Source organism: Corvus kubaryi, unplaced genomic scaffold, assembly GCF_017639235.1.
Source record: "Corvus kubaryi isolate FWS band 111438036 unplaced genomic scaffold, C.kubaryi_AGA036_p1.0 37387, whole genome shotgun sequence".
In the NCBI taxonomy this organism is placed as follows: Eukaryota; Metazoa; Chordata; class Aves; order Passeriformes; family Corvidae; genus Corvus; species Corvus kubaryi.
In genome coordinates this window covers 8,482,724-8,510,457 of record NW_024581129.1, presented here as the reverse complement: position 1 = coordinate 8,510,457, position 27,734 = coordinate 8,482,724, and the positions used below count along the sequence as shown (strand labels likewise).

General features: G+C 36.2%; 1 protein-coding gene across 4 annotated transcripts in view; it reads right to left on the bottom strand.

Annotated features, from left to right (window-relative positions):
- SNX29 (sorting nexin 29) overlaps window positions 1–27,734 on the bottom strand; it is a 114,627-nt gene that overhangs the window by 84,301 nt on the left and 2,592 nt on the right. For all 4 annotated transcript variants that reach the window (XM_042037347.1, XM_042037345.1, XM_042037346.1 and 1 more), the window contains exons 2-13: window positions 24,618–24,682; window positions 23,663–23,715; window positions 23,128–23,252; window positions 21,831–22,011; window positions 19,983–20,053; window positions 18,881–19,129; window positions 16,517–16,886; window positions 15,667–15,785; window positions 12,369–12,450; window positions 11,790–11,872; window positions 4,582–4,645; window positions 3,217–3,345 (exon numbers count right to left, since the gene is read on the bottom strand). In XM_042037347.1, the coding sequence (XP_041893281.1) occupies window positions 3,217–3,345; window positions 4,582–4,645; window positions 11,790–11,872; window positions 12,369–12,450; window positions 15,667–15,785; window positions 16,517–16,886; window positions 18,881–19,129; window positions 19,983–20,053; window positions 21,831–22,011; window positions 23,128–23,252; window positions 23,663–23,715; window positions 24,618–24,682 (1,591 nt within the window). The remainder of the gene's footprint in view (window positions 1–3,216; window positions 3,346–4,581; window positions 4,646–11,789; window positions 11,873–12,368; window positions 12,451–15,666; window positions 15,786–16,516; window positions 16,887–18,880; window positions 19,130–19,982; window positions 20,054–21,830; window positions 22,012–23,127; window positions 23,253–23,662; window positions 23,716–24,617; window positions 24,683–27,734) is intronic.

Sequence of the window (27,734 nt, the reverse complement as noted above, 5' to 3'; positions counted from 1 at the left end):
AAATAATCTTCCCCCTGCTCTCTCTAGGAAGCTCCTTTGTCCCTCACTAAATGTCCTGACTTCCAGTATTTTTTTCGTGTATAGAAACTACTGATGACTTGTGACATGTCACCAACTAACTAAGCAGGAAGAAAAAGTCATTTAATATAGGAATATTCAAATTAGTTTTCACAAGCAGGAACAAGACGTATTTTTTCTTCTCTCTAAGAAGCTGCTTAAGGGAAGTGATGGAATCATTTCAAGAGGCACCACACATCATTTCACCCATCACTGAAGGGCTATGGCTGTGAAAGAAGTGTTGTAAAACAGAATAACAGAAAATGCCAAATCAAAACACAATGTGATGTAAGTAATACAGACAGTAGACAGAGGAGGCAGATTAGGTTACAGAATCTACAGCAAACAGGGCGTATGTAGAAGTGTAAGATGAAGTAGAGCCAAATTCTCATCCCCAATTTCCCCACAGAGTGCATTTTCATATTCTCTATCTGCTTTTCTTGCTGCAAAGCCTGCCCTTTGTAATATGCTTTCCTCCAACATTGCTGAACATAGTCTGAGAATATGCAATCTGAGATTATTCAATTTCACAGTCAACTTCAATAAATTTCTTTGCCCTCCAAAGGGATGTAATAGTATTCCACACAGAAAAAAAGAATCTCAATTAAAAAACTTTAGTATTGCCAAGAAGCCACTGGCACAATACGTCCATGCAATTTCAGAAAGGTTCATTGATGAGAACAAAAAAAACCAAAATCAAAACAAAACAAAACAAAAAAAAGACCAATTGACAACATTATATTAGAGAGACTGTTGAGTGTATCCTATCAGAAGACTGGCAAATAGGCTGAGCCTGAGCCTGCTCCTTTTTGGAACAATATAACAACTGTTATGAAAGAACTATTCAAATATTTCCCATGGAACAATGAGATTACCACTACTCGAAATTAAACTGACCTAAGACTTCTTCCATTTTTCAAAGAGAAATTGGGAAACTTGGGAAAATGTCTCTCAGTAAACTATCATTTTGTCTGGGAGGCCACAGACTCTTGGGAGAGTCCAGGAGACCAGCTGAGTAACTGAAGATTTCCAGAAGCCATCATTTCAGCACTGACTGATGTGTCACTGAAATTTGTGTTCTCAAAGCCTTCAGGAAGCTATTTATGTCAAATTCTTCAAAAGAGCTTTGGGGACACACATAAATTATCAGCTCTCATAATCTGAAAAACATTCATTCATCAAATCACAACAGTCAGATTGTTACTGAATGATTTCCCTTGCCTTAAAATATTCAGAACATTACAACTGAGGAAAATTTTCTATTCTGGTCATGTGATCAATTGTTTTCAAGGGAAGCAGTAAGATTTCACTACTTCAAAATATCTGAAACTTAGTTTCCTCGTACTCACCTAGTGCATTATGCAGCACTCACAAAGAAATTCCAAACTTTTTGTTGCTTCAAATTCTTTAGATCATTCAGCTTGCTCAACTTCTTGAGCATAATATTTAAAATATTATTTATTTTAAAAATTTACTATTCTCATTATTGCAGCAGCATCACCTACAGCATACAAAGTAAACCAATAAAAAATTTAGAAGAAAAACCTATATTCCAAAAAAACTACATACAAAGTTTCTTATGTTAGGATGTCAGAATATGAGTTCCAATGAATCATTAAAGAAATGCCTCCCAAGTCCAAAGCAACCCGTGACACATGAATTTATCATGCCCAAACAGCTCCCAACACTGTTTTTATCACATGACAATGCAAACTGACTTTCAGAAGAGCAATCAACACAACACACCCATATAGCAATAAGAGAAATTACACAGACTTGTTCAAAAATACCTCGTTAGTCTAAGTGAGCATCTCTTCAGGTCTTGTTATACAAGCTTCTTATCTATTCTTTAAAGAGCTATGTGCATGACAAATATCTGATTCACCCATATGTCACTGCAAATTCTAAAATTGTGGGGGAAGTGAGTCAAAGAAATATGAATATACAACTCCTATAACCTGAAACATGAATATTAAATGCTGAAGTATTTGCATTGTCTCTATTGCCTTACAGCACATGAATGTCAAACCCACTTATTCATATCTCTCCCTCCCTCAAAGCAAGTAGTTTGGTTTGATGTGTCATCAAAAGCAGAATTAGTAGCATCCTAAATACCTTTTTTTTAAGAAAGCTTTATATTTACAATTTCAAATAGGTAATAAAAAGCTTATAGGAATCTCAGCTGTGGTACTTTGTGACTGACACTAAACACTCTGCCTGTGCATGCAGAAAACAAACACCTCTCTCTGGGTAAAGCAGATTATTTAACTCTTGGATTGTTTGTTGTTTACTATACACGTATAGTAAAGATCTTACACATCATGGTTACTCCAGAGCTTGTTTTGAATTTTGAGAAGAAAGTCACACTGTTACAGCAGCATTTACCTTCAAAAGTCTTTCTTAAGCTGAATCACGTTTAGACAAGGGGAGCGTTAAAATTCTTTCAATTTCACTGTAGCACAAAGTCAGGCTGGAGGCAACTCAATATTGGGGTCAATGCTGTTTAACACCTTCATTACTGACCTGGATGCTGGGCCAGAGCACACCCTCAGCAAGGTCATAGACAACACAAACTGAGGAGCAGAGAGACACTGCGTGGTTGTGCTGCCATCCAGGGGGACTGAGACAGGCTGGAGAACTGGACTCAGAAAATGTCTGTGAAGTTCAACAAGCGTAAATGCAGAGTCCTGCATTTGGGGAGAAGTAGCCTGGACACCCAGACAATGCTAGAGGGCTGTAAAACAGCTCTGTGGAGGAGGATCTGGGAGCCCTGGGGGACAAGCAGCTGAGCACGAGCATGCAACACCCCCTCCATGGCAAAGAAAGCCATGAGCAGCCTGGACCCCACTAGGAACAGCATTGCCAACAAGTCACTGCCAACAACACTCCCCAAAACCTGAGTGGAAATGGTCCTGAGAAACCTGTTCCAGCTGATCTTCCTAGAGCTATGGGAAAAACAGCTGCACCACTTCAGAACTTGGTACTTGCTTGCTGATAATGTTTAGCAACAGCTATTGCTTACAATAGGATTTTTAGTCCTAAATCACTTATGTTCTTCTGCAAACTTAGCTTTTTGAAAATGACTTCTCTTGTATACAGACTCTGTTATTCCCTTGTTCCCTTGCAGTTACTTTTTGAGACATTTTCAGCACTTCTTACCGTGCCAAGGCTTGGACTTTTGTGGCATGTCGCTCCTCCTGTTCTGCCACTTTCCTTCTGCAGTTCTCCATCTCCTGCCTCAGTGCTGCAGAATGCTCCATCTCTGCATCCAGCAGATTTCGCAGGGACCTGCAAGAAGGCAAGAATCTCTCCTAGAACACTGCATACGCTACCTGGCAATTAGAGTATACTCTAGGAATCACAGAGGAGGTTGCCTGAATGATACCATTAATGTCATCCTAAAATTTCATTATTCAATGTAATAAATTCACCTGATTTGATTATACAAAGATATGAAAAGCTACAAGGAAAAAGCAGTTGCAAATGCTTACTATTAATTTGTATTACTATCTTGTCAACAAGCCCATAGCACAGCCTATTATGGGACCTACTGTACTATCACGCAGAAAGAATTTGCTTTTTAAAAAAAGCTCATAAGCTGTTTTCAGTACTTCAGTGCAAGTCCATACATCTTGGGAATAATCCATAAGCAATATATCTATAGCAAGACAGGCAGGGCTCTTTTCTCTGCCAAGAGCACTGCCACAGACCTCTGTGTAAAAACTCTTGATGAGATAGAAAAGGTCAGCATGATGCATAATGGTAAAACCCATAGCATCCTGGTCCTTCTGCCAAAAAACCCCACAAAGCTGAATGAGGCCGTAACTTACAATTATGGGAGTGGGAAGAATAGGAGGCAGGAAAATAGGATCAGTTGGTAGGCTCAGCATAAAAAAACCCCAAAATATCTACAGGAAAATACAAATTACCAAAATAGTCCTACTAAAGCATTGAATACATTTGTATTTTCATTCATCTATGTGTTTCAATAAACTAAATAAATACAAAGTAGGTTTGATGGCATTTTATATAAGCAGCTGATCATTTCTACGTGTACATCATCATTTTTCCCCAAGTGAACATTAAGATAGTCAGAAATGAAAGCCACTTTCAGCATTACATTGTCAGCCGTCCTACATCACTGCTTCACCAGAAGGGGAAAACCAGAAACTTTCTGAATATTTGCATTAGGAGAAACTTTTGCTCATTTGGAAAGCTATCTTAAGAGAGTTTCAGAATTTTGGCCGTAAGGTTTGGTTTTGAAAAAAATACAACTGCAAAAGCTCACAAGATACAAAGAGTTACCTGATTCAAACTAAAAGCAAAAAGTTGCCCTAAAAACACTATTCTTCAGTATCAACATTTAAATACTGAATTATTACATTAACCTTTCACAGAAAAATAATATATACATCAAAAAGGTTACATAAATATTATTTATAGCTTTACAGAAAGGACAGCTTGTATTAGAGAACAGGTATTTTTTTAAATTACTGTCCCTCTTGACTAAAAAAAGCAAACTACCTATTCTGCTCTTCCAGCTCATCCTTTCTATTCATCATGGCCACGATAGCTTGACGAAGTTCATCTAAGAAGAAAGAACAAAAAGGATTCATTTCTGTGTGCATTTTCACTCATTTCAGATCTAGAAGTCATGTACACAGGCAGCACACTTAAGATGATGCCAACACCATTTGCTATTCAGCAGAGCACATAAAAATGCTGTTAATCTCATCACTAATTTGAGCAGTCTTTCAAAAGCGGTGTTATTTTACACCACATCAGAAGTATTGATCAAATCAAATTAGTCTGCATCTGGCTTTAATACAAATGTTTATAAGTGTGCCTGTGGTTGCAGCTGTTTTGTTTTCACCACAGATGCAGGGCAGAATGCACCTTTTCACTACATGCATATTAATGAGACACACTGTCACTTGTTCAGCTTCTCCAAATTGCTTCTTCCCCTGGCTATAAATCCTGACACAGGAAATGTAACTGCTACAGGGAGATGGGAGTAGAGATAATGTCATTGCTTCTTCATGGCATTGTTTCCCAAGCTCAACTCTAAAGATGATGGGATTTCTGAACCTTGTCATTTCCTAGAAAATCCTATTTTTTACAAATACCTTAAAAATACTTTCTGCCATTAAATCAAGAATAAAAATTTAAAAAACCCAACTGACAGAATTTTAGAATTTTTAAAGATTTCCTTCAGGTTAGGTTTAACATGATACCAGAACAGTCAAATACCATACAGAAAAGTGTCAGCTCAATTTCATTAACAATTTCATGTATTGTAACCAATAACTTTATGAGTGCTACAGGGACACAATTATATTAAACCACCCCTCCCAACAGTTAAGTGAAATGTTTATATATAAATAAATCAGCCAACTCTGTTCTGCAAGTATTCAATGCAGATGTCAGTAAATTTCGTGTGCTTTTACTGAAAAAATACTGACTGGTATGTTTTCAGTATGTTTTCAGTTTTTAGAGCTGGTATTACTTGATTTCTTCGAACAAACAAAGCCATTGGACAACTTTTTTCCCCCTTTACATTCAGTTCCCAGATTTACCCATATCTTTCTTAATATTTTCTTCAGTTACAGAATTTTTCGCTCATTTAACAGAAACTTAACATTGTCCTATGGGCCAGATGGAGTTTGACAAACTCCAGTAGTGGATAAAATTTAAAAGATTTTATTATGTCAACCAAATGTATCAGTCAGTGCTGCAGACATCACAATTCCAGCCTGGCCTTGGTAATCTGCAGATTAATCCCACCCTTGCAGGACTGCAGGGTTCAGGAGAGTTTTTGTATCATTTGAAATCAGCCAACCCAAATTTCTTCATGGCAGATTTTTTCCAAAACATTCCTGCATCTTTGGCCATGAAGAAAGTAAATGATCATTTTTCTGCCCATTCCATAATACCCATATTACAGCTTAAGAGCTAACTGATATTAGCAAGAAACACTTCAGTAGGTCATTAGAGGGAGTTTGCCCTTCATTAATTCAACATAGAAAGAATAATTACTCTTCTACAGTAACTTGGCCTCTTTTATGGGTTCTCCATGTAACCCTTAAAAAAAAGAAAAGGAAAAAAACCATAAAACAAATCCAAATCTTGTAGAAAAACTGAAATAGTGACATTTCTGAGTATTAAATCCTAGCACAAGGGACGATAATCCATCAGCCTATCTGTGAAATAAACAACTGCTCTATGGATGAGGAAAATAGAATAATCCAGTAAATGTTAGTGCATCATACAAATAAACAACACAAGCAAAAGGATCAACAGTAAGCTTTCCATAACAAAATAAAGATCTTGAACTATAATGTTGAATTCAGAATCCTCCTCAAGGACGCATCAAGCCAATGGCATTTGAAATATTTTAAGTGTGCCATTAAAATACGATAGTGCATGATCTACAAGTAGTTGCTATTATGTCTCTAACTCTGAATAAATTAAAGCTGTTGCTGCTCAGACACGTTACTGTAGCCCTGGCTCTGCACTTGCACTGGGGTGCCCACTCTGCAGTAATTGCCTGTGTGTGTACCCAGTGTCTTAATGTGTACTGATTTATTAACAGTTATACAGCTAAGCTATTATAAATTGTCTTCACTATTTCAATTTTACTAGCCTATTCAAATTGTAACCTTAACTTGCATAATAACTTAATCTCCTTTTCCTTATTCCATCCAGAATCTTCTGCATGAGTAGAGACCTGAAATCCCATCTTTTCTCACTCCCCTCTCCCACACACATACACAAGCAGAAGCACAAAAGCAAGATTCTGCTAAAGACCATGGTTAGCACAAAAGAAGAAGAAAAAAAGCCTCTTGAAATAGAAGACTTTAAATTGCTTATTTATTTCCATTTGCCTCATTTTTCTGAGAGCCATGGAAGTGACAATACTATAGACGCACAACAAAGCAGAAACTCCAAATTTCATTATCACATATAGGTCAAAAATCAATGCTTAATTTAAGACCACAAATGCAAACACATTTCATACTCCATATTTCTTGCTAATTTAGCTCAATTACAGATACCACTGTGGGTGTGGATGAAAGCATCAACACAAACCACCAGTCTGCGGTAAGAGACCAGAATTCCAAGAAGGCTGGTCCAGGCCATGCCTACCTGAGCAGCAAGACTACTCCATGGCTATAGCTATGCTGGCTCTTCTTGAAGTGATGAGTGTTAAGGAGTCATATTTTCTATAAATTACTCAAAACAAACACGAGAACTACACAGTTTATCAACAATGCTTCTTCAACCTCTCTATCCATAGTAAACACAAAGAGTAAAACAGTATTAGTATAATTGAGTAAAAATTTACCAAGAATAAAAACATCAGAAACCTTAATTTCACGATCTTTTGAAGCAAGGAACTGAGTAGAACCAAAAGGAAACCATCCTATTTAATTCAGGTATAATATTTAAAACTTTTAAAAATTGTAATTTCTTACTTTCACTTATGTTTCCTGAAAAATTTCAGCAGCATGTCAGAGCAGTCAGCTGAATGCAAAGGAAATCCAGTATCATACACTGCAGCAGGTTCCCTTCAAACCTGCCAGAATATCCCCAGTTCATGAGCTTTTGTCTGTCTGTTACACTTGCCTCCAAGATGAGTGTATGATCATAACCTAATTTTTCCAGCAGACTTATGTCTCATACATTGTGAGGGTTAGAAAAGGGAATAAATTAGAAAAAAAAAGTCAGGGTTGTAGCAGCAACCATAAATTTGGCATTTTCTGACTTCTGGACTATACAACCTCAATCTTTCTTCCTCCCTTCTATTTTTTTTTTTTTTTTTTTTTTTTTTAATAAAACAGTGGGAGGGTGGCCAAGTATTCCTACTTCAGAGAAGTGTTTGATGTTAGACTTTATGTCCTACTTCTGAGCTGTTTTGTGCTTGATGACATTTATGTTCTGTAAAGTATTATTAATGAAAGGCAGTAAACTACTGTTATTAAGGATCAGCATTCAACACCAACATATCTAAAAGTGAAGTGATAATCAGAGCTCCATAAAGACACAGATAAGATGATAACTTGTGAAGTTTTTCCTAATAGATAGTTCTGCAACAACTTCTTGAAAAAAGAATTCCCATGTACAAACCAATAATTCCAAACCCTTCTTCATCAGCAAAAAAAAAAAAGATAACATGAAAATCAAGGAACGTACTAATTAACTTTTTCATATTAAACCTCACTTTTTCAAACATTGAAAATCTTTTTTTACTGCTGAAAATAACCTGTGGTGCCTAATTAGTCATGAACTGAATATTTGCTCTGAAACATTTTTTAATTAAATTCCATACTTCATGCAAAATCTAGCTTCTAGAAAGCTTTCATAAGGTCAAACTCAGAGCATGAAATATATAATGCTTTAAGAAACACCTGCCAGTTTCCAGCAACCTCCACAAAAGTCGTAAGTTTCACAACTCTTCTGCTGTTTAGCCAAAGATTGGAGAAGTATGATTTGCAATCACCTGTTGTGAAGAATGAGCTGTAAGTGAAATCATCCCTCAGAGTACACAAGGTCATGCAGCCTCCTCTGCAATCCTGCAGATAGAATATCAGGGTGGGCTGGGAGCAGTTTGCAGGAATCTTTTTTTTATTTTATTTTCATGAGTGAAAATTTACACAGATATTTTCAGAGACAAATAAAACTTCCAGCAGACTAGTTACATCTTAAATCAGAAGACTGACCTTTAAAGACATGAAGCGCTTGATGCTCCCTAAGCTGCCTACATGAACACAGCCTTTTAAGGCTTAATTTAGTGCTCAAAAATCTTGTAAATATTATCCTGTCATGTCACTATTCGCAAGGCAAATTTTAGTAGGAAACAAATTGTGTTGGCCTTCTACTGTACGGAAGAGTCCCGGTGAAAACCAAGCTTGTAAAGTGAACTGTAGCTTTCCTCTCCCTGATGAAATACAAACACCCTCCCTCCACAGCTGTGCTTTCAAAGAAGACACAAGAATTTAGTATCTGCCAGTGACCTCTGGCAACTGGGTTACAGAACAGGCCAGAAGCTATTGAGAAAACACAAAGTACAAAAACATACACCTTATTCACTTACACAACCAGGATAAAAATATAACAGGGAGGTTTGATTATTCAGTAAAGTTCTTCAGTGATTGTGAAAAGCTTGGGGATTTCTCAAGAATATATGAAAAAATATGGAATTATGTACAATGTTCCAACCTTTCCTAACCTTTGTGGTTAAGCCCAATTTTAAAAACTGAAGAAAATGATAGTGAAAAAACTAAATTACCAATTATTTCCTAAAAATAGTACTATAATAAAAGAACCTTGTAAAGAAGAACACAAGTAGTGTCCTTTTAAAATGAAAGCTTTGGAACTTCTTTTTTTCCTACGGCAAAAACAAAATGGGGAGACTTGTGCTGGTGGGACAGCTTGTTCTGGTGAAAAATAATGCTGAAAATACAATCTTCCAATGGCAGCTCTTGACACAGTGTTGTTTGTGATTCAAGTTCAATAAGATAAATACAACTTTTTTAAAAACTGAAAATTACATAGTAGAGTAGATGCATAAATAGAAAACTTCTGACCAACCTAACTCTTTATAAACTTGGTTATGACAAAACAATCTGCAAAGCAGGGCAAGTTCTTAAATTATGCCTAACAGAAACAGCAAAGCTCTGTGGATTAGGATTTCTCTTGAGTGGTATTAGTATTTTTTGAGAGGTATCTGCTGCTAAGTTAACCTATACCTTACAAATGCATAGGACACAATTCAGGAAAATTATTTTAAATGGCAGAAATTTTAAATTACAGCTTCTCATAACATACCTTTCTAGCCTGCATATCAAAAGAAGTAATAAAAGTTTAGTACTATACTAATAGGTTGGCAAGAAAGCAGGAAAAGAATATAATTTTAAAAAATTCATTTCAGGCTTTGTCTTCAGAAGTAGGAAAGACAAAAATCCAGTCACTGGAGACCTCCCAGCTTTTCTCACTGCACTACTGCATTCCATTCTTCCTGCCTGATGTGTTAGAATCAGTTGCTATGCAACCAAGCTATAAGCCTCAGCATTTAATAATTCTTCTGCTAATTGCAATAGAGAGACTTTGTCATAGCACTGAATTCCTCCTGTAGAGGATCTACAACCAATAATAACAAACTTGAAAAAAGCATTCTTATTCAACATACCCAGGATCAGCTATTACAAAGGTATTGACTAATTCTATAAATTTATAGTCAGCTGAATTTTAATTACAATTATGATTAGATTATTTACTAGGTGTTCTACTGGCTTTATAGATGGGTTTGACATGCTTCCCACCCTTCCTTTCACCAAAGCCTTCTCTGACCTGGGAAACTAATGATAGTGTGCATGCTTCTGTTGATGCTGTGTTTTCACTTCATTTACAAATTGCTAAGTATTGAGAATTTAAAATCTCCAGATTTTCTTTCTATTTTATAGCTTTCCTACCTATACTGGGAAATAACTGAGCAACGGAAGGAGACCAACTGCGGCCCCTGCTGGTACCTGACACCCCTACAAACAGCAGAATCAACAGAGTGCAGAGGCACCAGAAAATTGCCCTGTGCAATTCTCTGAGAAATAAATAAGAACAAAAGGATATTGTAGGAATAATATTAGCAGAGAATATCTAGTGACAAAAGTATCACTGTAGCTAATAACAGTAAGTCCATTCTACACTTCAATTATGGCACTTAGAAGTCTCAAACTAGTTTGCCACTTCATGAAATACTTTGCAAGAAACAATTTTTCAGCTTTGCAAAGCTCAGTCAGCAGACCAGTGCCAGACCCTGAAACACTGCCCAGTGAAAATGCTTGTTTTATCTCCTTTAACACAGGTTGACACAGCACTTGAATATGACTTTAGAAAATGAGATTAGAGTATCTTAAGATTTCATTCATTTTGATTATTCCATGAATCAATTGCAGAAAAGAATCTTGGCTGCATCACTTGTAACTTCCCAAATGTCATAATTTAAAACTTGTACATATTGAAATTTATAAGAAGAAACAAACACACACCCGAGAGCTTTAGGAACAAAGCCAGTTCAGTTACAGAACATTCTGTACAGTGAGGAATATAAACACATACTGGCTTACATGTTTAGACACAGTTTAAGAACTAAGTCTTTGTTCTACAAGTTTATGCAAAGAAAAAAGATAAATATGTGATAAACAAACTGCCTGTGCTTCTATTAATCTGTCTCTGCAGAAAATACTATTTTATCTTGTCTAGTTCTACTCTTAATACCACTGAAACATGACTGTCCTCCCCCTTAATATTAACTAAAGGTATTAAAGCCCGTGTTTATGTTTGGAGCAGATTTTCATATCAAAACCACAGAAAGAGGAGGGTTTGTTTGCTTGTTTCTGACTAGGCATTAATGAAAACAGGCAAAAGAAGTAAGACTACATCAGAACCAACCCTCAGTGCTTTCAGAGCTTGTAGAAATTTAAAGATGTTAATCAAATCATTATTTTTCATTTAACTACTGAAGCCACATTTAATATAAGGATATTCAGCTGCAATGAAGCATAACCTGCCAATACAAACATCATTTTAGAGCAGTTATTACTAACATGACCAGCACATCAGAAATTAAGTGCTCTATGACTCTCTAAGCAGCTCTTACTGAAACAAAAATAGAAAGAGTTACAGGACCTTCAAAGTTCTTTCCATCAATCTAGATACATCAAGGAAGTACTTACTAATTGTCATGGATTCTGGCACAGTGGCTGAAGGCAACATACTGCTTAAAGTATTCACTTGAGCTGGAGGACTGACTTCCACTCTAGTCACAAAAGTACAGGATAATCAATGTAAGAAAACAAAATCCTGAATTCAAAACTTAAGAAAAAAGCATTCCAGAAACTACAATTGTTATCCTATTCACTCACATTTAATCAAAATATGTTGAACAATCCTTTAATGTATCTTCTGGGAGTCTGATTTAAGAAGACACACAAAAATTCCAAATTAAAAGGCCATGGAGAATATAGTAAAAAAATAACATAAAAACCAACTTAAAACCTATTTTCAAAACCAGGAGGCCAACTCCATCTCTTATTTGACATCTCTGTGTGACTTCTTCCACATAATTAGGAAAAGTTCAGTACTTGAAACTGCAAAAAAGGAATTGTAGGTTTTTTGCATTTGTCTTTCCAAACATATGCAGAAGTACCCTGATGAATAGTTGGTTTTCCAGTACTAAGTGCATTAGGTAACAATAAGTTGGCAGCTATAGGGTGAAGCTTTTTTCTTTCAAAAAAAACATATTTGGCACATACCTGTAAGGAAGATCAGATCTTCTTGGAACCAGTTCTACCGGATGAACAGCATGTTCATGCCCCTCTCCATTCTCCAAGTTATCTAAAGCAGAATGCACAAGCATTAACTTTCTTTGGGTTACAGTCCTCAAAAAAATAAAATAAAAACATAAATCCAGAGGTAAGGTAGTTACATTTTTAAACAGAAACACTCAACTTGCTATAGCTTTTAAACACTTCTAATTGTCTCCAAAATTGGCTTCTGCAAATTCACCCTAAATGCCAGCAGGATTGTCAAGCCTCTTAGGAACATAGCCATCATAAAAAAAAAAAAGAGTATTGCACAATTCCTAAATTATATTTTATATGTACAGAGTTGCAAAGCTATGAGGAGACTTCTTCCTGAAGTCACTTTCACAAGCCCCTGGAGCTGAAACAACACATGGCACCTGATGCTCACTACGAATCTGGTTGTGACTTGCAGGAGAAGAATTTGTGGTTAGTCCCCAGCACATGAAACCTTGCAAAAACACCAGTGCTTTCTGTATTCCTAAGAGAGCACCATGGCTTCTCCTTACATCTCTGTACCAACCATCAGGAATCAGACAGATGAGATATTGTTTAAAAAGCATGAATAATGCGCATCTGTCCACAGATCTACAACTGTCGGCAGCAAAACATCCACATCACTGAGCCTGTCATTAAGGAAGCTCAGGCAGAAACAAACAAAAATCATATTTTATTGATGTATTCTGCACCTCACTATAAGGGCTACAAAGTTACTATAAGACAATCCTAAATAACACAAATTTTAAAAGCAGAAATTCTAGAAAATAAGTTAATGGGGAATAGAGTTATGTCAGAAAGTCTATGGAGGAGAAAATTTATTTTTGAAGCTGTAGAGTTTACTGAAGCTCAGTTCCTAAAATACATACTCCATTTTTGTTCCAAGCAACTGCATTTTGATGGAGGCTTTCTCATTTCTAGTTACATGGAGATATGATATGCCCTGACACATCCCTGGAGCACTGCAACAGATTAATACTGAAAACACGTATTAACATATAGATTAACGTACTAACACTATACTAACATATAGAAAACACGTACTAACACTATAGATTATGCTATTTCAAAAAAAAAAAAAAAGTTATTTATCAGTATTAAGACCTATAAACCAAAATATTGGGTTAAACTATGTATTTTAGAGGAACTTATTAAGCATGTTTGAACAAAAATATCATGATATTAATGAGCTTGCCAGTTACTGGGCTGGACTGCCCTCAGAATAAGCTAATGCACATTCCTTCCAACATCATTCATCCAGCAAAAGTGCAACTTCCAAAGTCAAGCAAGCAAGTGTCAAAGGCAGCTTTCCATCTCAGCAAATTGTCAGTGTGGCTGAGGAGAGGGTGCCTGGATCCATGTGTATCCCTCTCCCTGACTGCCTTGGGTTGAACAACGGGCACTTAGTGCAGGCCTCCCCTACACCCCATCAACTCCTCCCTGCTCAGAGAGGTGAGAGCAGCAGAGCAGGCAGCAGGGTCTGTGGGGTTTTCTCCTAGCACTGATGGACTGACTCCTTTCACCAGCCCTACATTGTATCACTCTGACTTGCATGACAGACCACAAAGAGGGACAGAAGGAGGACAGAAAATATCTGTCCTGTGCCCAGCAGGGATCTGACTGGGCCTGTTGACCATCTCCAGTAGGCTGAGCATTGCATTCAAAACAGTTCTGAGATGAAGCAACATGAAACAAGGGGCTTTGGTACCTTCTTAGTAAGAGTAAGTCCCTGCGACAGTTATGCATACAGATGTACACTGATATATACAGACGTCCTCTTTGGTCATCTGCCTCCAGAACCAAGCCTTGGCTTGCACTCCTGATTTTTGATTTCAGATAAAAACCCCCAGCTCATGTTCCTGATGCCTCATGACATCTACTGACAGCAACTGTGAGTTCCCATTCCACACACCACACCCCATAAACAGGAATATTTCCTTGTATTCCAGATTTCAACCTGTGGATGTTCCCCAACAGTTTCTGTATTACATTTAAGAGACCACAATTCCACAAACTACTCAATGTTTTCTATATCCATTCCTTCGTAAACTGAAAAATGTGGCAGCACAAGAAAAAATTTAAAATGTACTTTTTTTTTTTTTTTTGAACCACTGGCATTTCTTATGAGGTACATATTTTAAAATACAGCAGAGGGCAGTGCAGCATTATTTTATGATTCACATTTTTATCACTGAACTTACAGAACTGAATTACAGTTTTTCACAGGCCTTCAATCAACAACCCATTTAAACTCTTGGACATATAATGAGTATGAAAAAAATATTAAATATTCTACAATGAAAATATTATTTGAATACCACTGAGAAGTTTTTAAATGGTCACTGAAATGAGTATACACAAAGTTCTGTAGAAGCAATGTTTTATGAACAGCTAGAAGAATATCAACAGGGTGAAGGGGAGGGCTGGTGGAATTTTTTTGTTTGTTTTTGGTACTAATACAGATACTGTAAAAGCACCAGGTCTTCTTTTCCATTCCCTTGACCACTTTTATTGCTTGCTTCAAATGGTTCACATCATCCTTGAAGCGCAGTACCCCTCACTGCATATAATACTGCAGCTGAGGCCACAACAGAGCCAATGGAGCCTGCATTTACAAATGACACTTTCATTTATGTACGGCTCTGTTAATTTGCTATCAGCTTGTAACCTGCAGAAAACTGAGTATACTAGCACATGAAAAATTAGATGTGAGCTGGCAACAGGTGCTCAGAGCTCAGAAAGCCAGTCTTAGAATAAATGATGTCTGAAGATCCCTTCCAACCCAAACCATTCTATGATTCCCATATCCTTTTCTGAGCAAGTATTTCCTAGTCAATCATTCCTTATCCTGTATTTCAAGTTAACAGCTTCTATTGAACTGCTTCCAGCTGCTCTCCAATCTGTCAAGATTAATTTGAATTCAAGTTCTCAAACATACTTGGAGCTTCTTGCAGCTTAGTGGAATCTACAAAACAGACATGGATACTTTCTATACAATTTTCCTAAACTTTAATAAAATACAAGACCACAGCTTAATCCCAGTGAAACTCTGTTTTATTTTGACAGTGATAAATCCTCCTTAACTAATTGACTATTCAAATGGAGAACTCTGACTCAGAACTAGAATAAATTTTAATTGAACTTTTTATCCCAGTTGTGCAGTATCTCCTATGTCTTTACAATCCCGTTATTTCTTACCATTGGCCTGAGTTAGAATAAAGGTTGCAGGAATTCTGTGAATTCAAATGCCCACCTGTCTGGGAGTAAGAGCCAACAGCACTGACAGGAAATAGAACATCTGAGTCATCATTCAGGACCTGCAGAGGAGTCCAACTGCATATCTGAGAATTGCATGTGACTATTTCATGAGGTCTATTTAGAACAAACAAACAAACAAAACAATCTATTTATACAGTCAGTATTAACGTTCATAATGCTTATATTTCTTTCAGAGACACCACTGCAAGAAAAATCTTTATTTCAATCTGCCTGCCAATTTCTTGGTCAGCCATACATTAATTCATTAAAGATCAGACATTCCAAAGTAGATGAGACAAGCAGTGCTTGCCTTGTTCTCTAAACAAATTTCTGTGTCAGAAAGAAAGATGGCATATTAGTATCTAAAATTATTCTTTCTCTCTCAGTTTTGTCCTGCCTTGTTTAACTATCTACTCTGATGTAACAAGCTTACTCTGTTTAAAATACACATTTTTACTGTGAAGCCAAAATAGAATTGTTATCATACTAAGAACAAAGAAATACCAAGCTGGCCAGAATTATAGCCTGGCTGTATCATGCAACAATTTTAACAACTGAGAACTTCAAGGAGAACAACAAGTCTGAAACCTCAAAATTTGGGATTTCAGTGAAACTTAGAAGAAAAATACCACCACTGCAGTGGCCCATATTGTTTAAGCAGGAAAAAGGGGGAAAAAAACGGATTAAAAAAAAAAGGGGGGGAAAAAAGGTGAGGGAAGCGGGATAGGAACAAAAAGAGAAGATCTATAGTTCAGTTCAACACATCAATTTGCCAGTAGCCATGAAGGAGAGGTGGAGAGGAAGCACGGAAAGTTTACACCACTATCTCCTGCACCAATACTTACTTTCCAGAAGCTTCAGTTTCACCTTCTGTGCCTTTATTTCCTAATGTTTTTCCATACAGCTCATCCTCATCTGCATCTTCATCATCAATGCTCTTCACATCCAGTTTCTGGTATTCATATTCTCCATTCATGAATACTGAATTGCTCTTCCACGAATGGTTACTTTCACTCCCATTCAGATTTTTACCAAGAGTGCTCTCAGAAGAGGATAATGCAAGAACTGAAGATCTGTCTACACTCTCTTCTGAACTTTCTCCTGTAATCAGAGTCTTTGTGCCATCTCCCAAGTTTTGTTCATCTTCCTCTTCATCAAATGAGATAATATTAGTCACTCTCTTCTTCTTTTTTCGATCTTTTTTGTATTTCACATCTAGTACGAATACAAAGTTTTACACAGTTTATAAAAGAGAAATAACATAAGAAACTTGTTTTTTCCTTAAAAGAGCTCATGTACTAAATTACTCTAGTTAAAAAAACACTTAGATCTACATGGCATTCATTATCTTTCCATACACATGAGCTTTTAATCTCTAATTACCAGCTTTCTTTTATATGCCTTACATAATTCAGTTTTTAGAAGATATTTTGGAGATGCATTCATAACATGATTCAATTGAAACTGGAAAAAAAGTTCTATAAACTCATGAAATTAAATTTAAAATAATAAGTTAGCCTTCCCGTCACTTTCTCCCATGGACTACACCTAGTGTATAATGCAGAGCAGGTCTGCACAACAGAGAAAACACGAAGCACTTTAAGAGGAAAAACTAGAAAGACAAACTCACAACACGAACAAAATCCACAACCCAATCAAATAGTTTTGCCTGTACTCTAAAAATTGAACAGTCAGTTTTCAGCTAATTAGCTCTTGGTCTAGAAATACAATGAAATCTCTCTGATTGCACCAGATGTATTCAGTGACAGCACTTATTTTTAAACTATTACCTATTCTCACTGAATCTGATGTGCACATGAAGCTAAATGCAAAGTTGAAGCACTCTAAGAAACATCAGAAATTTACTCACCGAGACATCTCACACTGGGACTAAATTGCTTTGTTTAATTCAAGTCCAGCTGTTATATATCCACAAAACACACTAACATACTTTAAAGAAGCTGTTAAAACCCATTCTGGTTGCAAATAGAATTCCAACAAAGAACACAGACTTTAATGAAAACATCTGACTTGCTCTAACATTCCACATACAATTGCATTTGAACAAACTCAATTTTTTTAAAAGTGACATTTTATTGGAAGTTGTACCATTCATGTTGGGTATACACATGTACTGTACACATCAGTACACCACGCTGTGGAGTCATATGCACCATATGGTCAATTACTATCTTATTTCATCTTGCAAGCCTATTCTATACTAACAAAGTTATCCCAAGTCAAGTATCACCTACGATTTTAATCTCATTTAAGTGCTATACAACAAAAGCTTTACTATGAGTTTGTTTTAAAAACTGTCTTTTAAGACGAAGTCTGTTTTAAATGCCAATAAAAAACACATTTATCTCAACTTCTATTCCGACCAGATTCACATGTGGAGTTTGTGCCTTTTTCTCAAAACCAAAACAATTTAATGCCTAAACTCAAAGCTTGTTTCTTAATTAAAAAGCACATAAATCTTCCTGCAGTTTTGTACTTTTACAAAGCAAAACAAACTTCTAACTCAACTTCCAGAAACAAAGATAATAAAATATTCCTTTGTTATTTTTGGAACAGAAACATATAATGAAAATCACATTTTGATGGACTGATTTCAAATTATAAGAGAGTAAGATTTTGGGTCTTTGTTAGTAACTAACATCATACAAGCTGGTTGTAACACTAAGACCTCTAAAGGTAAAGAGTGTATGAGTAAATTTTCATTTTAGCAATTATCTGCTTTGCAGAGGAATTCAGACTGTAAACACAGTCACTATTTGAAGATTACAAGCTAAGATTTGTATCTGATATATAACAACAGAGGTACATCAGTGTACGTGCGACTGGCAAGATGCCAAAAGAAAACATTAAAATGAAAAATCATTACATCACAAACTCCCAAGCATAATTTTATGAATAAGAAATTGAAATTCAGGTCACAAGCAAAGTACTACCAATAAAACAGTTTAGCCTCCCTCTCACAGTGATACAAGAATGCTGAAATACACAGTTACCATCCAGCATTCACACCCAGTATTTCCAATTTCATGCTTTTTACTTACACACTCAACTGCTTTGTATGTGTAGTGCATTTATTTTTAAGACTTCTGTTCTATAATAGTGCATTAAAAGTAAACTAAAAAGTTATTTAAACACACTTGAATATTTTCTAAGTTTCTGAACAGCACTAACATTGCATAAAAGCTTACCAGCATTTACATTCCTTGACAGAACAGGCAGCGGGTCAGAGTCCTGGTCGGGTTTTATGAGAATCGAGACCGCAGATGAGGCAGTGATCTCCCGGAGGAGGCTGCTGACACCCTGAGTGGACTCTTTCAATAAGGATGTTACATTTTGTGTGGATTCCTTTAACAAATCTGACACAGTGGGTGTGCATTTGCTCTGTCCATTTAAATCCTTATTATCAATGTTGATAGCAAAAAGAATGGAGTTCAGACCTTCAGATAAAAAAAGAGGGAAAAAGAGACCAAAAATGCACCATATACTTCACACGGAAGTTATGAACATAGAACCTAAGGATTAACGAAGCTATGACACGTAAAATATTTTTCCCAAAAATTTCCCACAGTTCCCAAGTCATGAAGTCTTATTCTCTCATGTGCTATTCATTCCTTTCTAGATTATGTTCAAGCTGATGCAATCAGTTCTGAATTCATCTTGATGGCTCTTCAGCTGCACATTAAATAATCAAAAAGTACTGTGAACTCATTTATTTATAATCTTTTATTTAAACCCATTTACTGCAACTTTAGTATTTGTTGGTTCCTATATTCTATTAGCAAAAATGCCCATGAACCTTGTCTTGCAGAATGAAGCATGTGACCATGTATCTGAGAAAAGGGGTATAAAATAATACATCACTTCTGTGGCTGAACTCTAGGAAAGTAAATTATTTGTTACCATTCCTTATTCTTACTCTCCTTACCTGTATTTACCTGTAATTTGGATCTTACTATAAAATTCCATCATTACTCTTTTCTAGTCAGGAATAACCCACTTTGTTTTCTCTAAATTGCACTGGTTTTAAGTTAGCCTTGACTGCTGAAGAGTTAAAATATTTATGTGAAAGATTTTTTAATTGTAGGAAGGCCAGATCCAGGATTTTAACAATCCATCAATTCATAGCAATAAATTGGCATAATACCTTGACTATTCACCCTGGCTGTGCCTCTGACACACATGGTCCACATAAACAGTGTATTAGAGAAGTTCCTCACAACCAGAAACAGATGTAACATCCCAAAATGCAGTAGTTTTCCAAGAGCAGTAATGCTGAAGAAAAAGTCTTACCAGCTGCCATTGTAGGGATCATACTAGAACGTTCTTCATCCATCATAAAAGACCAGTCTTCATAGAAGACACTGTAATTTAAGGGGAAAAAAAAAACATGCAGTCCTATACTAACATATATTTCACTTCTGAAAGACAAGAAAACTCTGAAGAATAAGTAGTAGTATCACAAAGGATTAAATCTTACGTCACAGTAACTCCCTGCAGTTCTGAAATTGATAACTGTTCAGTCAGTTCTATAGAAGACATGCTAAAGAGTATTTTTTTCCTTAGTTTTAGCTCTGCACTTTTTTAGGGGGAAAAAAACCACTCAGGTCCTGGAGGTTCACACTGCATTAGCAGTCACAGCATCTCTCTGTATCTACTGGTATAGATGTTTTATATAAGCTTAGAACACATGAATACAAAGGTTCCTTTTATCTTGAGCAACCTGCTCTGGTGAAAGGGGTCCCTGCCCATGGCAGGAGTGTTGGACTACACAATCTTTAAGGGTCCCTTCCAACCCAAATCCTAATATTCTATTATTCTGTGACCTGTTTCAATACCCAAACCCACACCAATTACCCTAAATAGTTAGGGTATAGTAAACTGTGAATACAGATGTAAAAAAAACCCCACTTTTATCACTGTCAACACATAAATTTAGTTGTTCTAAGGTTGGTTCTTTCTAGTAGCAGAATGCTGTATTTTTACTATCAGCATTCAGGTAATTAAACAACAAAATATATAGCAAGAAAACCCTCAATCTATATATTAAATAATTTTGACAGATTCATTTACGAGTTTCCAAAACATATAATTGGGGATGTAAACTGATTCTGTAAATCCCATTTGAATTTGGGTAACATTTAAATCTCCAATATTCTGGAATAAAGCTTTTTAGAAATGGCATTACAATACAGTGTGCTGATAATCCTGATACTGTGCAAAGATTGCTACAAGCATGAGAGTAACTATCGACATAACAATCCAAGCCACTAATTTCCTCACAATGGTTTTCAGACCTTCTTCTTTATTGTTCCGTTTGTCTTTATTTGACTTCATCAAAATCTGTTTTGCAAGAAAGCTACAGATGACTGGAACAAACTAGAAATGAAAAGGAGGTACTAATGAACTCATTTCTGGCAATAATCTTATCCAGTAGATCCATTAATCAATGCAAATGGAAAAAATGCCTTTCTGCTGCATCCACTGGACTTGATCAAGTGGTTTGAGCAAGCTCAAGAGTTACTGATAAAAAAAAGGAAAACACCTCAAATTTTCATAAAGAAAAGGAGTTGAAGACGTATGAGAAAAAGGCAGGACTCAGTTTATGAACTTAAGTGCATTTTGCACTTCCAAAGTACATTAGGATTTCACAATGCCTAGTAAGTTATTCTCAGTAACTGTAACAAAAGGTTCACAAACCGCTGCCAAACCACTTCCCAGGGATCTGCAGCAGCAGCTCCCCGCTGCTGCACTGCTGGAGCTTTGCAATTGCAGGATGAGCATCTCCAAAAGGCAACAGGCAATTACCAGTGATGGATTGATCAGACAAGGCTACAATTGTGTACTATTTTAGTGGAATGAGAGAGGCACCTTAAAGCATGGTGTCGAGGCTGCAGTGAGGAAAACTGTTGAAAGAATAGGTAAGGGATTTAGGGAAGAGGTCACATGTTGATATAGGCACAAGCCACAATCTTAATGGCCCACAAAAATTTAAAAAAATGATGTTAAGTGACTTGACGAGCATAGCAATTAATACGGGGGACTACTACAGCTGTGGCTTTTGGTTGACTGCCTGGGGTTTCAGACAGTGCTTCATTTGTCAATACATTTCCTGCATTACAAAGGTATCAGACACAGTACCTGAGGCGATTCTTATCTGCAAGCAGCATATGAACATATCTTTCCAGGGAATGTTCATTCAATGCACAGCGCAGCCAAGCCCGGCCTCTGCCAATGTCTGTAGTGATGGCCCTCAGAGAGTAGAAGCGCTGCAGCTCGTGTTTGTTCAGGACTTCTTTCACATAATACCAGAACACTGGCTCTGAAATATAATAACAATAACAACAACAATAATTATAATAATAATTATGACAACTACCCCACTAAGAAAACCACTAAGTTCCTACCTGAATGCATTTACATGCAAACTTATAAAACAAACAGGTAACAATATAACTTTGAACAAAGGTGAATCATTTACCCTCTTCGTGCAACCCACCAGTTAAATAGGTTATTTATTCCTACAGAACTCGGACTATTTAAGCACTTAGAATTTTTCACCTCATTGAAAAAGCCACACAAATTAAAGGATTCAATCTGACACTTTTACATAGAATTCACATTTAAAAGCACATTTAAGCTAGTATTTTATCCACAGGTTCGTATGTTCAACTGGAAACATATTATGGAAAGGAAAAGATTTCTTTAGGACTCCATGTTACTGCAGATGAGAAATGTTAGAAGGTAGGTCCAAAGGAACAGGTAGCTCCATAATTTGGAGACGTGCAAATGACAAATTCATGTTACTTTAGAAAACAGAAGTGTTGCATTTAAAAGGCAACAATATCTCTTTCCAGTGAAACACTTTCCTTGTGGTGTTCCCAAATACTGATAAAAACTGATCAGTATCTTCATATAGTTCTGATTTAAAGAAAGAGAAATATGGTGAAGAGAAAAATAAAGGAATCTTCTTTAAATGTGGAGAAAGTAATAAAAACCAACCCAACCAATAAAAGCAATATAACTTTCTAAAATTACATCAATAATTAGAAGTTATGTCTGACCTATATAAAATATGGCATTTAAAGAACTGAGTAAGACAAGGTCAAGAATGAAAACACTGTTCTAAAAACTTAACAGCAGAGTTACACAACATTTATCCCTGCCAGAATTCAAAATAAATTTGCCACTATACATGATGCAACAGCAGGAAGTGCAGATTTCCTAACAGCAGCATTTCCAGAGAAACTTGGAATGCAAGTTAAACTAGACTAAGAGGCAACAGTCATTTTCACTGCTACTCTACAACACACCAAGTGTAAAGTATCCTACCAACATCTGCAGTTTGGTGCAATGCTTAAAACTTCTACGAGAAATTATATCACTTGACTGAACATATGAACTACTTAAAATAGGATAGTTACAATTAGCAACTTACCTGTTTCAGTTTTGCTGGAGAAACCTGCTGCCTGTTTGATTGCTGCTGCTGTCAGTGCTAATCCCCGGCTCCTCCTCAGGCCATGCTGGAACACAGCTTCAAACTGAGCACACAAACAGGTCACCCTGCAAGAGAATTTTTAATGAACACATGTGAAAAGAACAGTCAACTATGTTTCTATAGAGCAACTTTATTCCAGATCTCTGAATAGGGACTGGAAAGTGAACCATTATCTTATAAGCAGCGAAAGATCCCTTCTATGCAGTAATTTCATTATTTGCAAGCAGTATAATCTGATTATACCCACAGTCTCATCATGACTGAAAGTTGAGGCACAGATTACATTCAGAAGAATTGGCAATCAATTCGAAAAATCACCCTCACCTGCTAGAGGGGCTGTTAGTCAAGTTATTTCAGTTTCAGATCACCTAGCTTTTGTGCAATGGAATTTTTTGAGCTTGTCAAATATTTTGTGCCATATATTTTATGTCGTTAGTATACAAATTCTAAGCATGTTAATCCTAGACTATTTTACCTGCTGTCAGAGTCTGAAGCAATTTCTTTTCTTCCTCCAAACCGTATTTGACACTGCAATAAACAGATTTTAGGAAATTTTAAGAACTTTTTGTTAGACTAAATAAATTCAGTTTTCTGAGGTATTTCTATATAAGAAACAAAGTCATATCAAAAAAGGAAGCAGCACAAAATAAAGCATTGGCAAATACAACCTGCAACCAAAAAGTGCTCCAGAGCATTATGTTACACTAATGGGCTACTCTTGCAGCTCAAATATATCCTTGCTAGCCAGAGCAACACACCTGCAGGTCCTTCAATAAATTGAAAACTGAGTGGAAATTACCACTTTTGAGTTTTAAATGTGCACCCACAAAACCAAACACTGCTCCTACCCAGCTCAGCGCTACAATTACGGAAGAACCGCTCTGTATAAAACATTTCACTGGCTTACTTCTGAGGCATTCTTTTGCCTCCCAAGCTCTCCCCAATTGAATCCAGTCTATGAAATTCTACTTGCTGAACTTCCCGTTGACACAAATACAGACATACATATATACATCACATCTTTACATGTATTTTAACTATTCACTAAAAATCTCGTGCAAAGAAAAGAACCTGCTACTCTAAAACATAAACTAAATTGCACTTTGCAGTACACTGCAATTTAGTTCAGTCATATCAGGATTACAAGAACATATATTCCTAATATATATTCTACAGTATTATGTATATTTAAAATAGATCTATTACAAATATCACCTGTCCAGAACAAGAATTTTAAATAAATACTGTATAGTAGTTGTTTGCTAGCAGAAAAATGCTCAGTATTACTATGTGAAAGCCACAGTTTCTTCTTTGTTTCCTTTTCTTCTTTTTCCTTCTTGTTAAAGAAAAGGAAAAAGACCAAAGACAGTCCCTTCTAGTAGTGACAACTCTGAGCAAGCCACTGCAGAAATGTGTGTTGGATTTCTCACCTGTTTAACTGCATCCAGTAACCGTTCTAGAAGAAATTGTCTTTTGGTGTCATTGGTCTGTGAACCTGAAATCCAACAAAATCATATCATTTTAAAATAAATTGGTTTATAAATACACTTGGGCCAACACAAACTTCTTTCTTTTGGGCCCTGAAAACATTCTTCCCATGCCAATTATTCCACAAAATTAACTAATGTATTTTCTCTAAGTAAAATGACACAGTGTAAACTATGCTTTGAGGTTTCAAGCAGCCTTTTCCTAACAGGCAGCAATACTGTTTCAAATATCATCTAAATTCTTATTTTAGTAATATTTTGAATATATATTTCAGCAGTATCAAATACAGCATAATTATTCAAGCTGATGCACAGCTGATGCCCTGAGCTTCTTAGCACAACTACCAGTGTCACAGTACTAGAAAAGAATGGAAAACAAGGAAGAGACAGCAGGAGTATCTTGTTACTGTCAAACAACCTCACTGCAGAAAGTTTTAAGTCAGGTGAACAGAGAGCAACTGTTAACAATAAATCCCTTAAAATTTAACTACCAGCATAGTTCTTCTGATTAACACCTATAAAATCTATTTTGTTACTATATAAGGAACTATGCAAGACAACCTCTAACTTCTCAAGCTATTTCAACAACAGCATAATACTCTGCTTGTTGGAATATCCTTTATAAACTCCCATGAATATGGTAAAATTTATCTTTTAGATAACCGGCATTTCCTCTGTAATTTCTTTATTCTGAGCTTAAGTTCAACACATCCATCAGAAACCTCAGTGACATCTCTGGAGTTAAGGTCATTCTATTCTCCTTTCTCTCTCAAAGAACATACAACCAATGTACATATGGACTGAAAGCCAATTATCCAAACTCTGCACAAGCAAATTCCTCCTGACACTGAAAATCAAACATCACACACTAAGCCCTCTAGTAAAGACAGATGACATCAAAGATATGTGCTTCCTCTTGCTATCTGGCAGTATGAGGTCCAAATCCCAGAATTTCCTATCTTCATAATCCCATTCAAAACAGTTTGCTCTTAAACCAGCAGGACCAGACAGAATTTGTCTGGTTGAAATGATTCTGCCTTTGTTTAAATATATATACTCATATAATCTACAAATACACATTATACCGATACAGTGTATTATATACATTCATCTCTAAATATATTAATATAATTCACATTCCATATAGTTTCATGTAGTCATTTAATAGAAGAAAACCCCCACAGTATGCCAGAATAATGAAAACAAGAGGAAAAACATGCATAGTTGCTAACTAAGCTTCACAGTGCTGATTTTGCTGATTACAGTGCGTTTTCAAGAAGTTGTGCTTCCCATTTTGAACTCTGACTCAAACTGTGCAGACATGTGATGTGTGAGGTCTGGGACTGTTAGTCAAGCACTCCAGTGCACACAAACAATGTTCAGTGCCAGTCCAGGACTCTAGGAACAAACCCCACACCAAATGAGTTTTAACTTCCTAACAACTATGCCAGTTATGCCAGTGTGAAGATAAGGCTAAATTCATATAATCCCTACCATTCCACTTTGTGCTGCTTCAGAGATTGCAATTTATTAAAGTATTTTCAATGTTCTTACTACACATACATTGCCAAAATGGAGATGTATACATGACTATGTATCCATATGCTTTATAATAAATCACATAACTGTAAAATAAGGAAAACAATCCCAACTTTTAGTGCAAGCCCTCGGATGTTCAGTGACACTGAATATACACAACTCTGCAGATTTTCTCTGTTGTTTCAAAACTCATTACCCTTACAGTCTTATACTACCCACATACCTACAAGAAGAGGTATAACACAGTATTGCTCTTCATACTGATAGCTTGAGATAACATCAGAACAAATGCATGCAATTAATAATTTCATGACCAGACAAACATCTATCAAATGAAAAGATTAGTAGGTGGGAAGGCCAAGTTTGTCTTCCAAATGCAATACATGTTAAGTTTTTAAATTCACATCTCTTTTTATCTGTTTGGCAACAGAAATGGTTTGCAACTAGATTCCAAACTGTGATCAATACTAGAAAATGCTTAAATACAGAATACCTACAGATGTTCACTATACCAATTGATGTTCTAAGCCACTAAAGCACATGATACCAAACAACCTTAACTGTACCCAGACTGAGTGCAATGTGTATTTTCTCTTCATTTTACTTGTAAATTAGCACTACTAACAATCACAACTGCAGGAGATTACAACCAATAATTTCTGAAGCAGTTCAGATCACCCTCACCATTAACAGGGCTATAAGGCCATCTCTAATGAGGGCTGGGCTGAGGTTTCTTTTCAATGAACATCTAAAATTGCTCGACTGCTGTTGCTTAACAGAAATTTTACAGGAGAAGAAAAAGAACATTCACAAAGTCTAACTTTTTTTTTTAACTGAAAGATTAAGTTGTGTCTCTTTTCATGCTGAGGGTGTATTTTTCTTTGTAACAAGCCTAGAAAATATGGTATATTTAGTGATGGTTTTGTTTCAAGGAGGTGGAAGGTAAAAATAAATCTCTACTAACTCCAAATTTAACTAACTACTAAATTTAGTTCTTTCACATCTTCATTTTCTAAACTAAGTCTTTATGGAAAAAAAAGCGCATTTTTTCAGATAAGAGCACAAATTAAGGGTGATCTACTCCAGCTGATGTAAAGACTAACAGTGTATTACAAACTGACTAAAATAACCTTTTCGTTATTCAGAACAGCAGTAAAAACTGCAGCAACACACATACAAATACAAAACATAGAATGCATAAAAACAGCGTTACTCAGAAAAAGGCTGTATTTAGACTATTGCAATAAAAAAGGAAGTTCATACATGACTCTAAAAATAATTGTGAAAACATAAGTATAAGGTTGCAAAAACTAAGAAACTTAAAGGGACTCCTCCCACCATCTACTCAGCCAAAAAGGGTTTAAAATAGGCTCAGGTACTGCACCTGCCTCTGTGACCCTCCTCATTTTCTGTTGCTCAAGGTCATGCTTTCCTATTTTTAAAACAAACTTCTCTCCATACCCTGACACAAACATCCACACCTACAGCAGCAGCAAACTGACGTGTAAGTAAAGGAAAGCA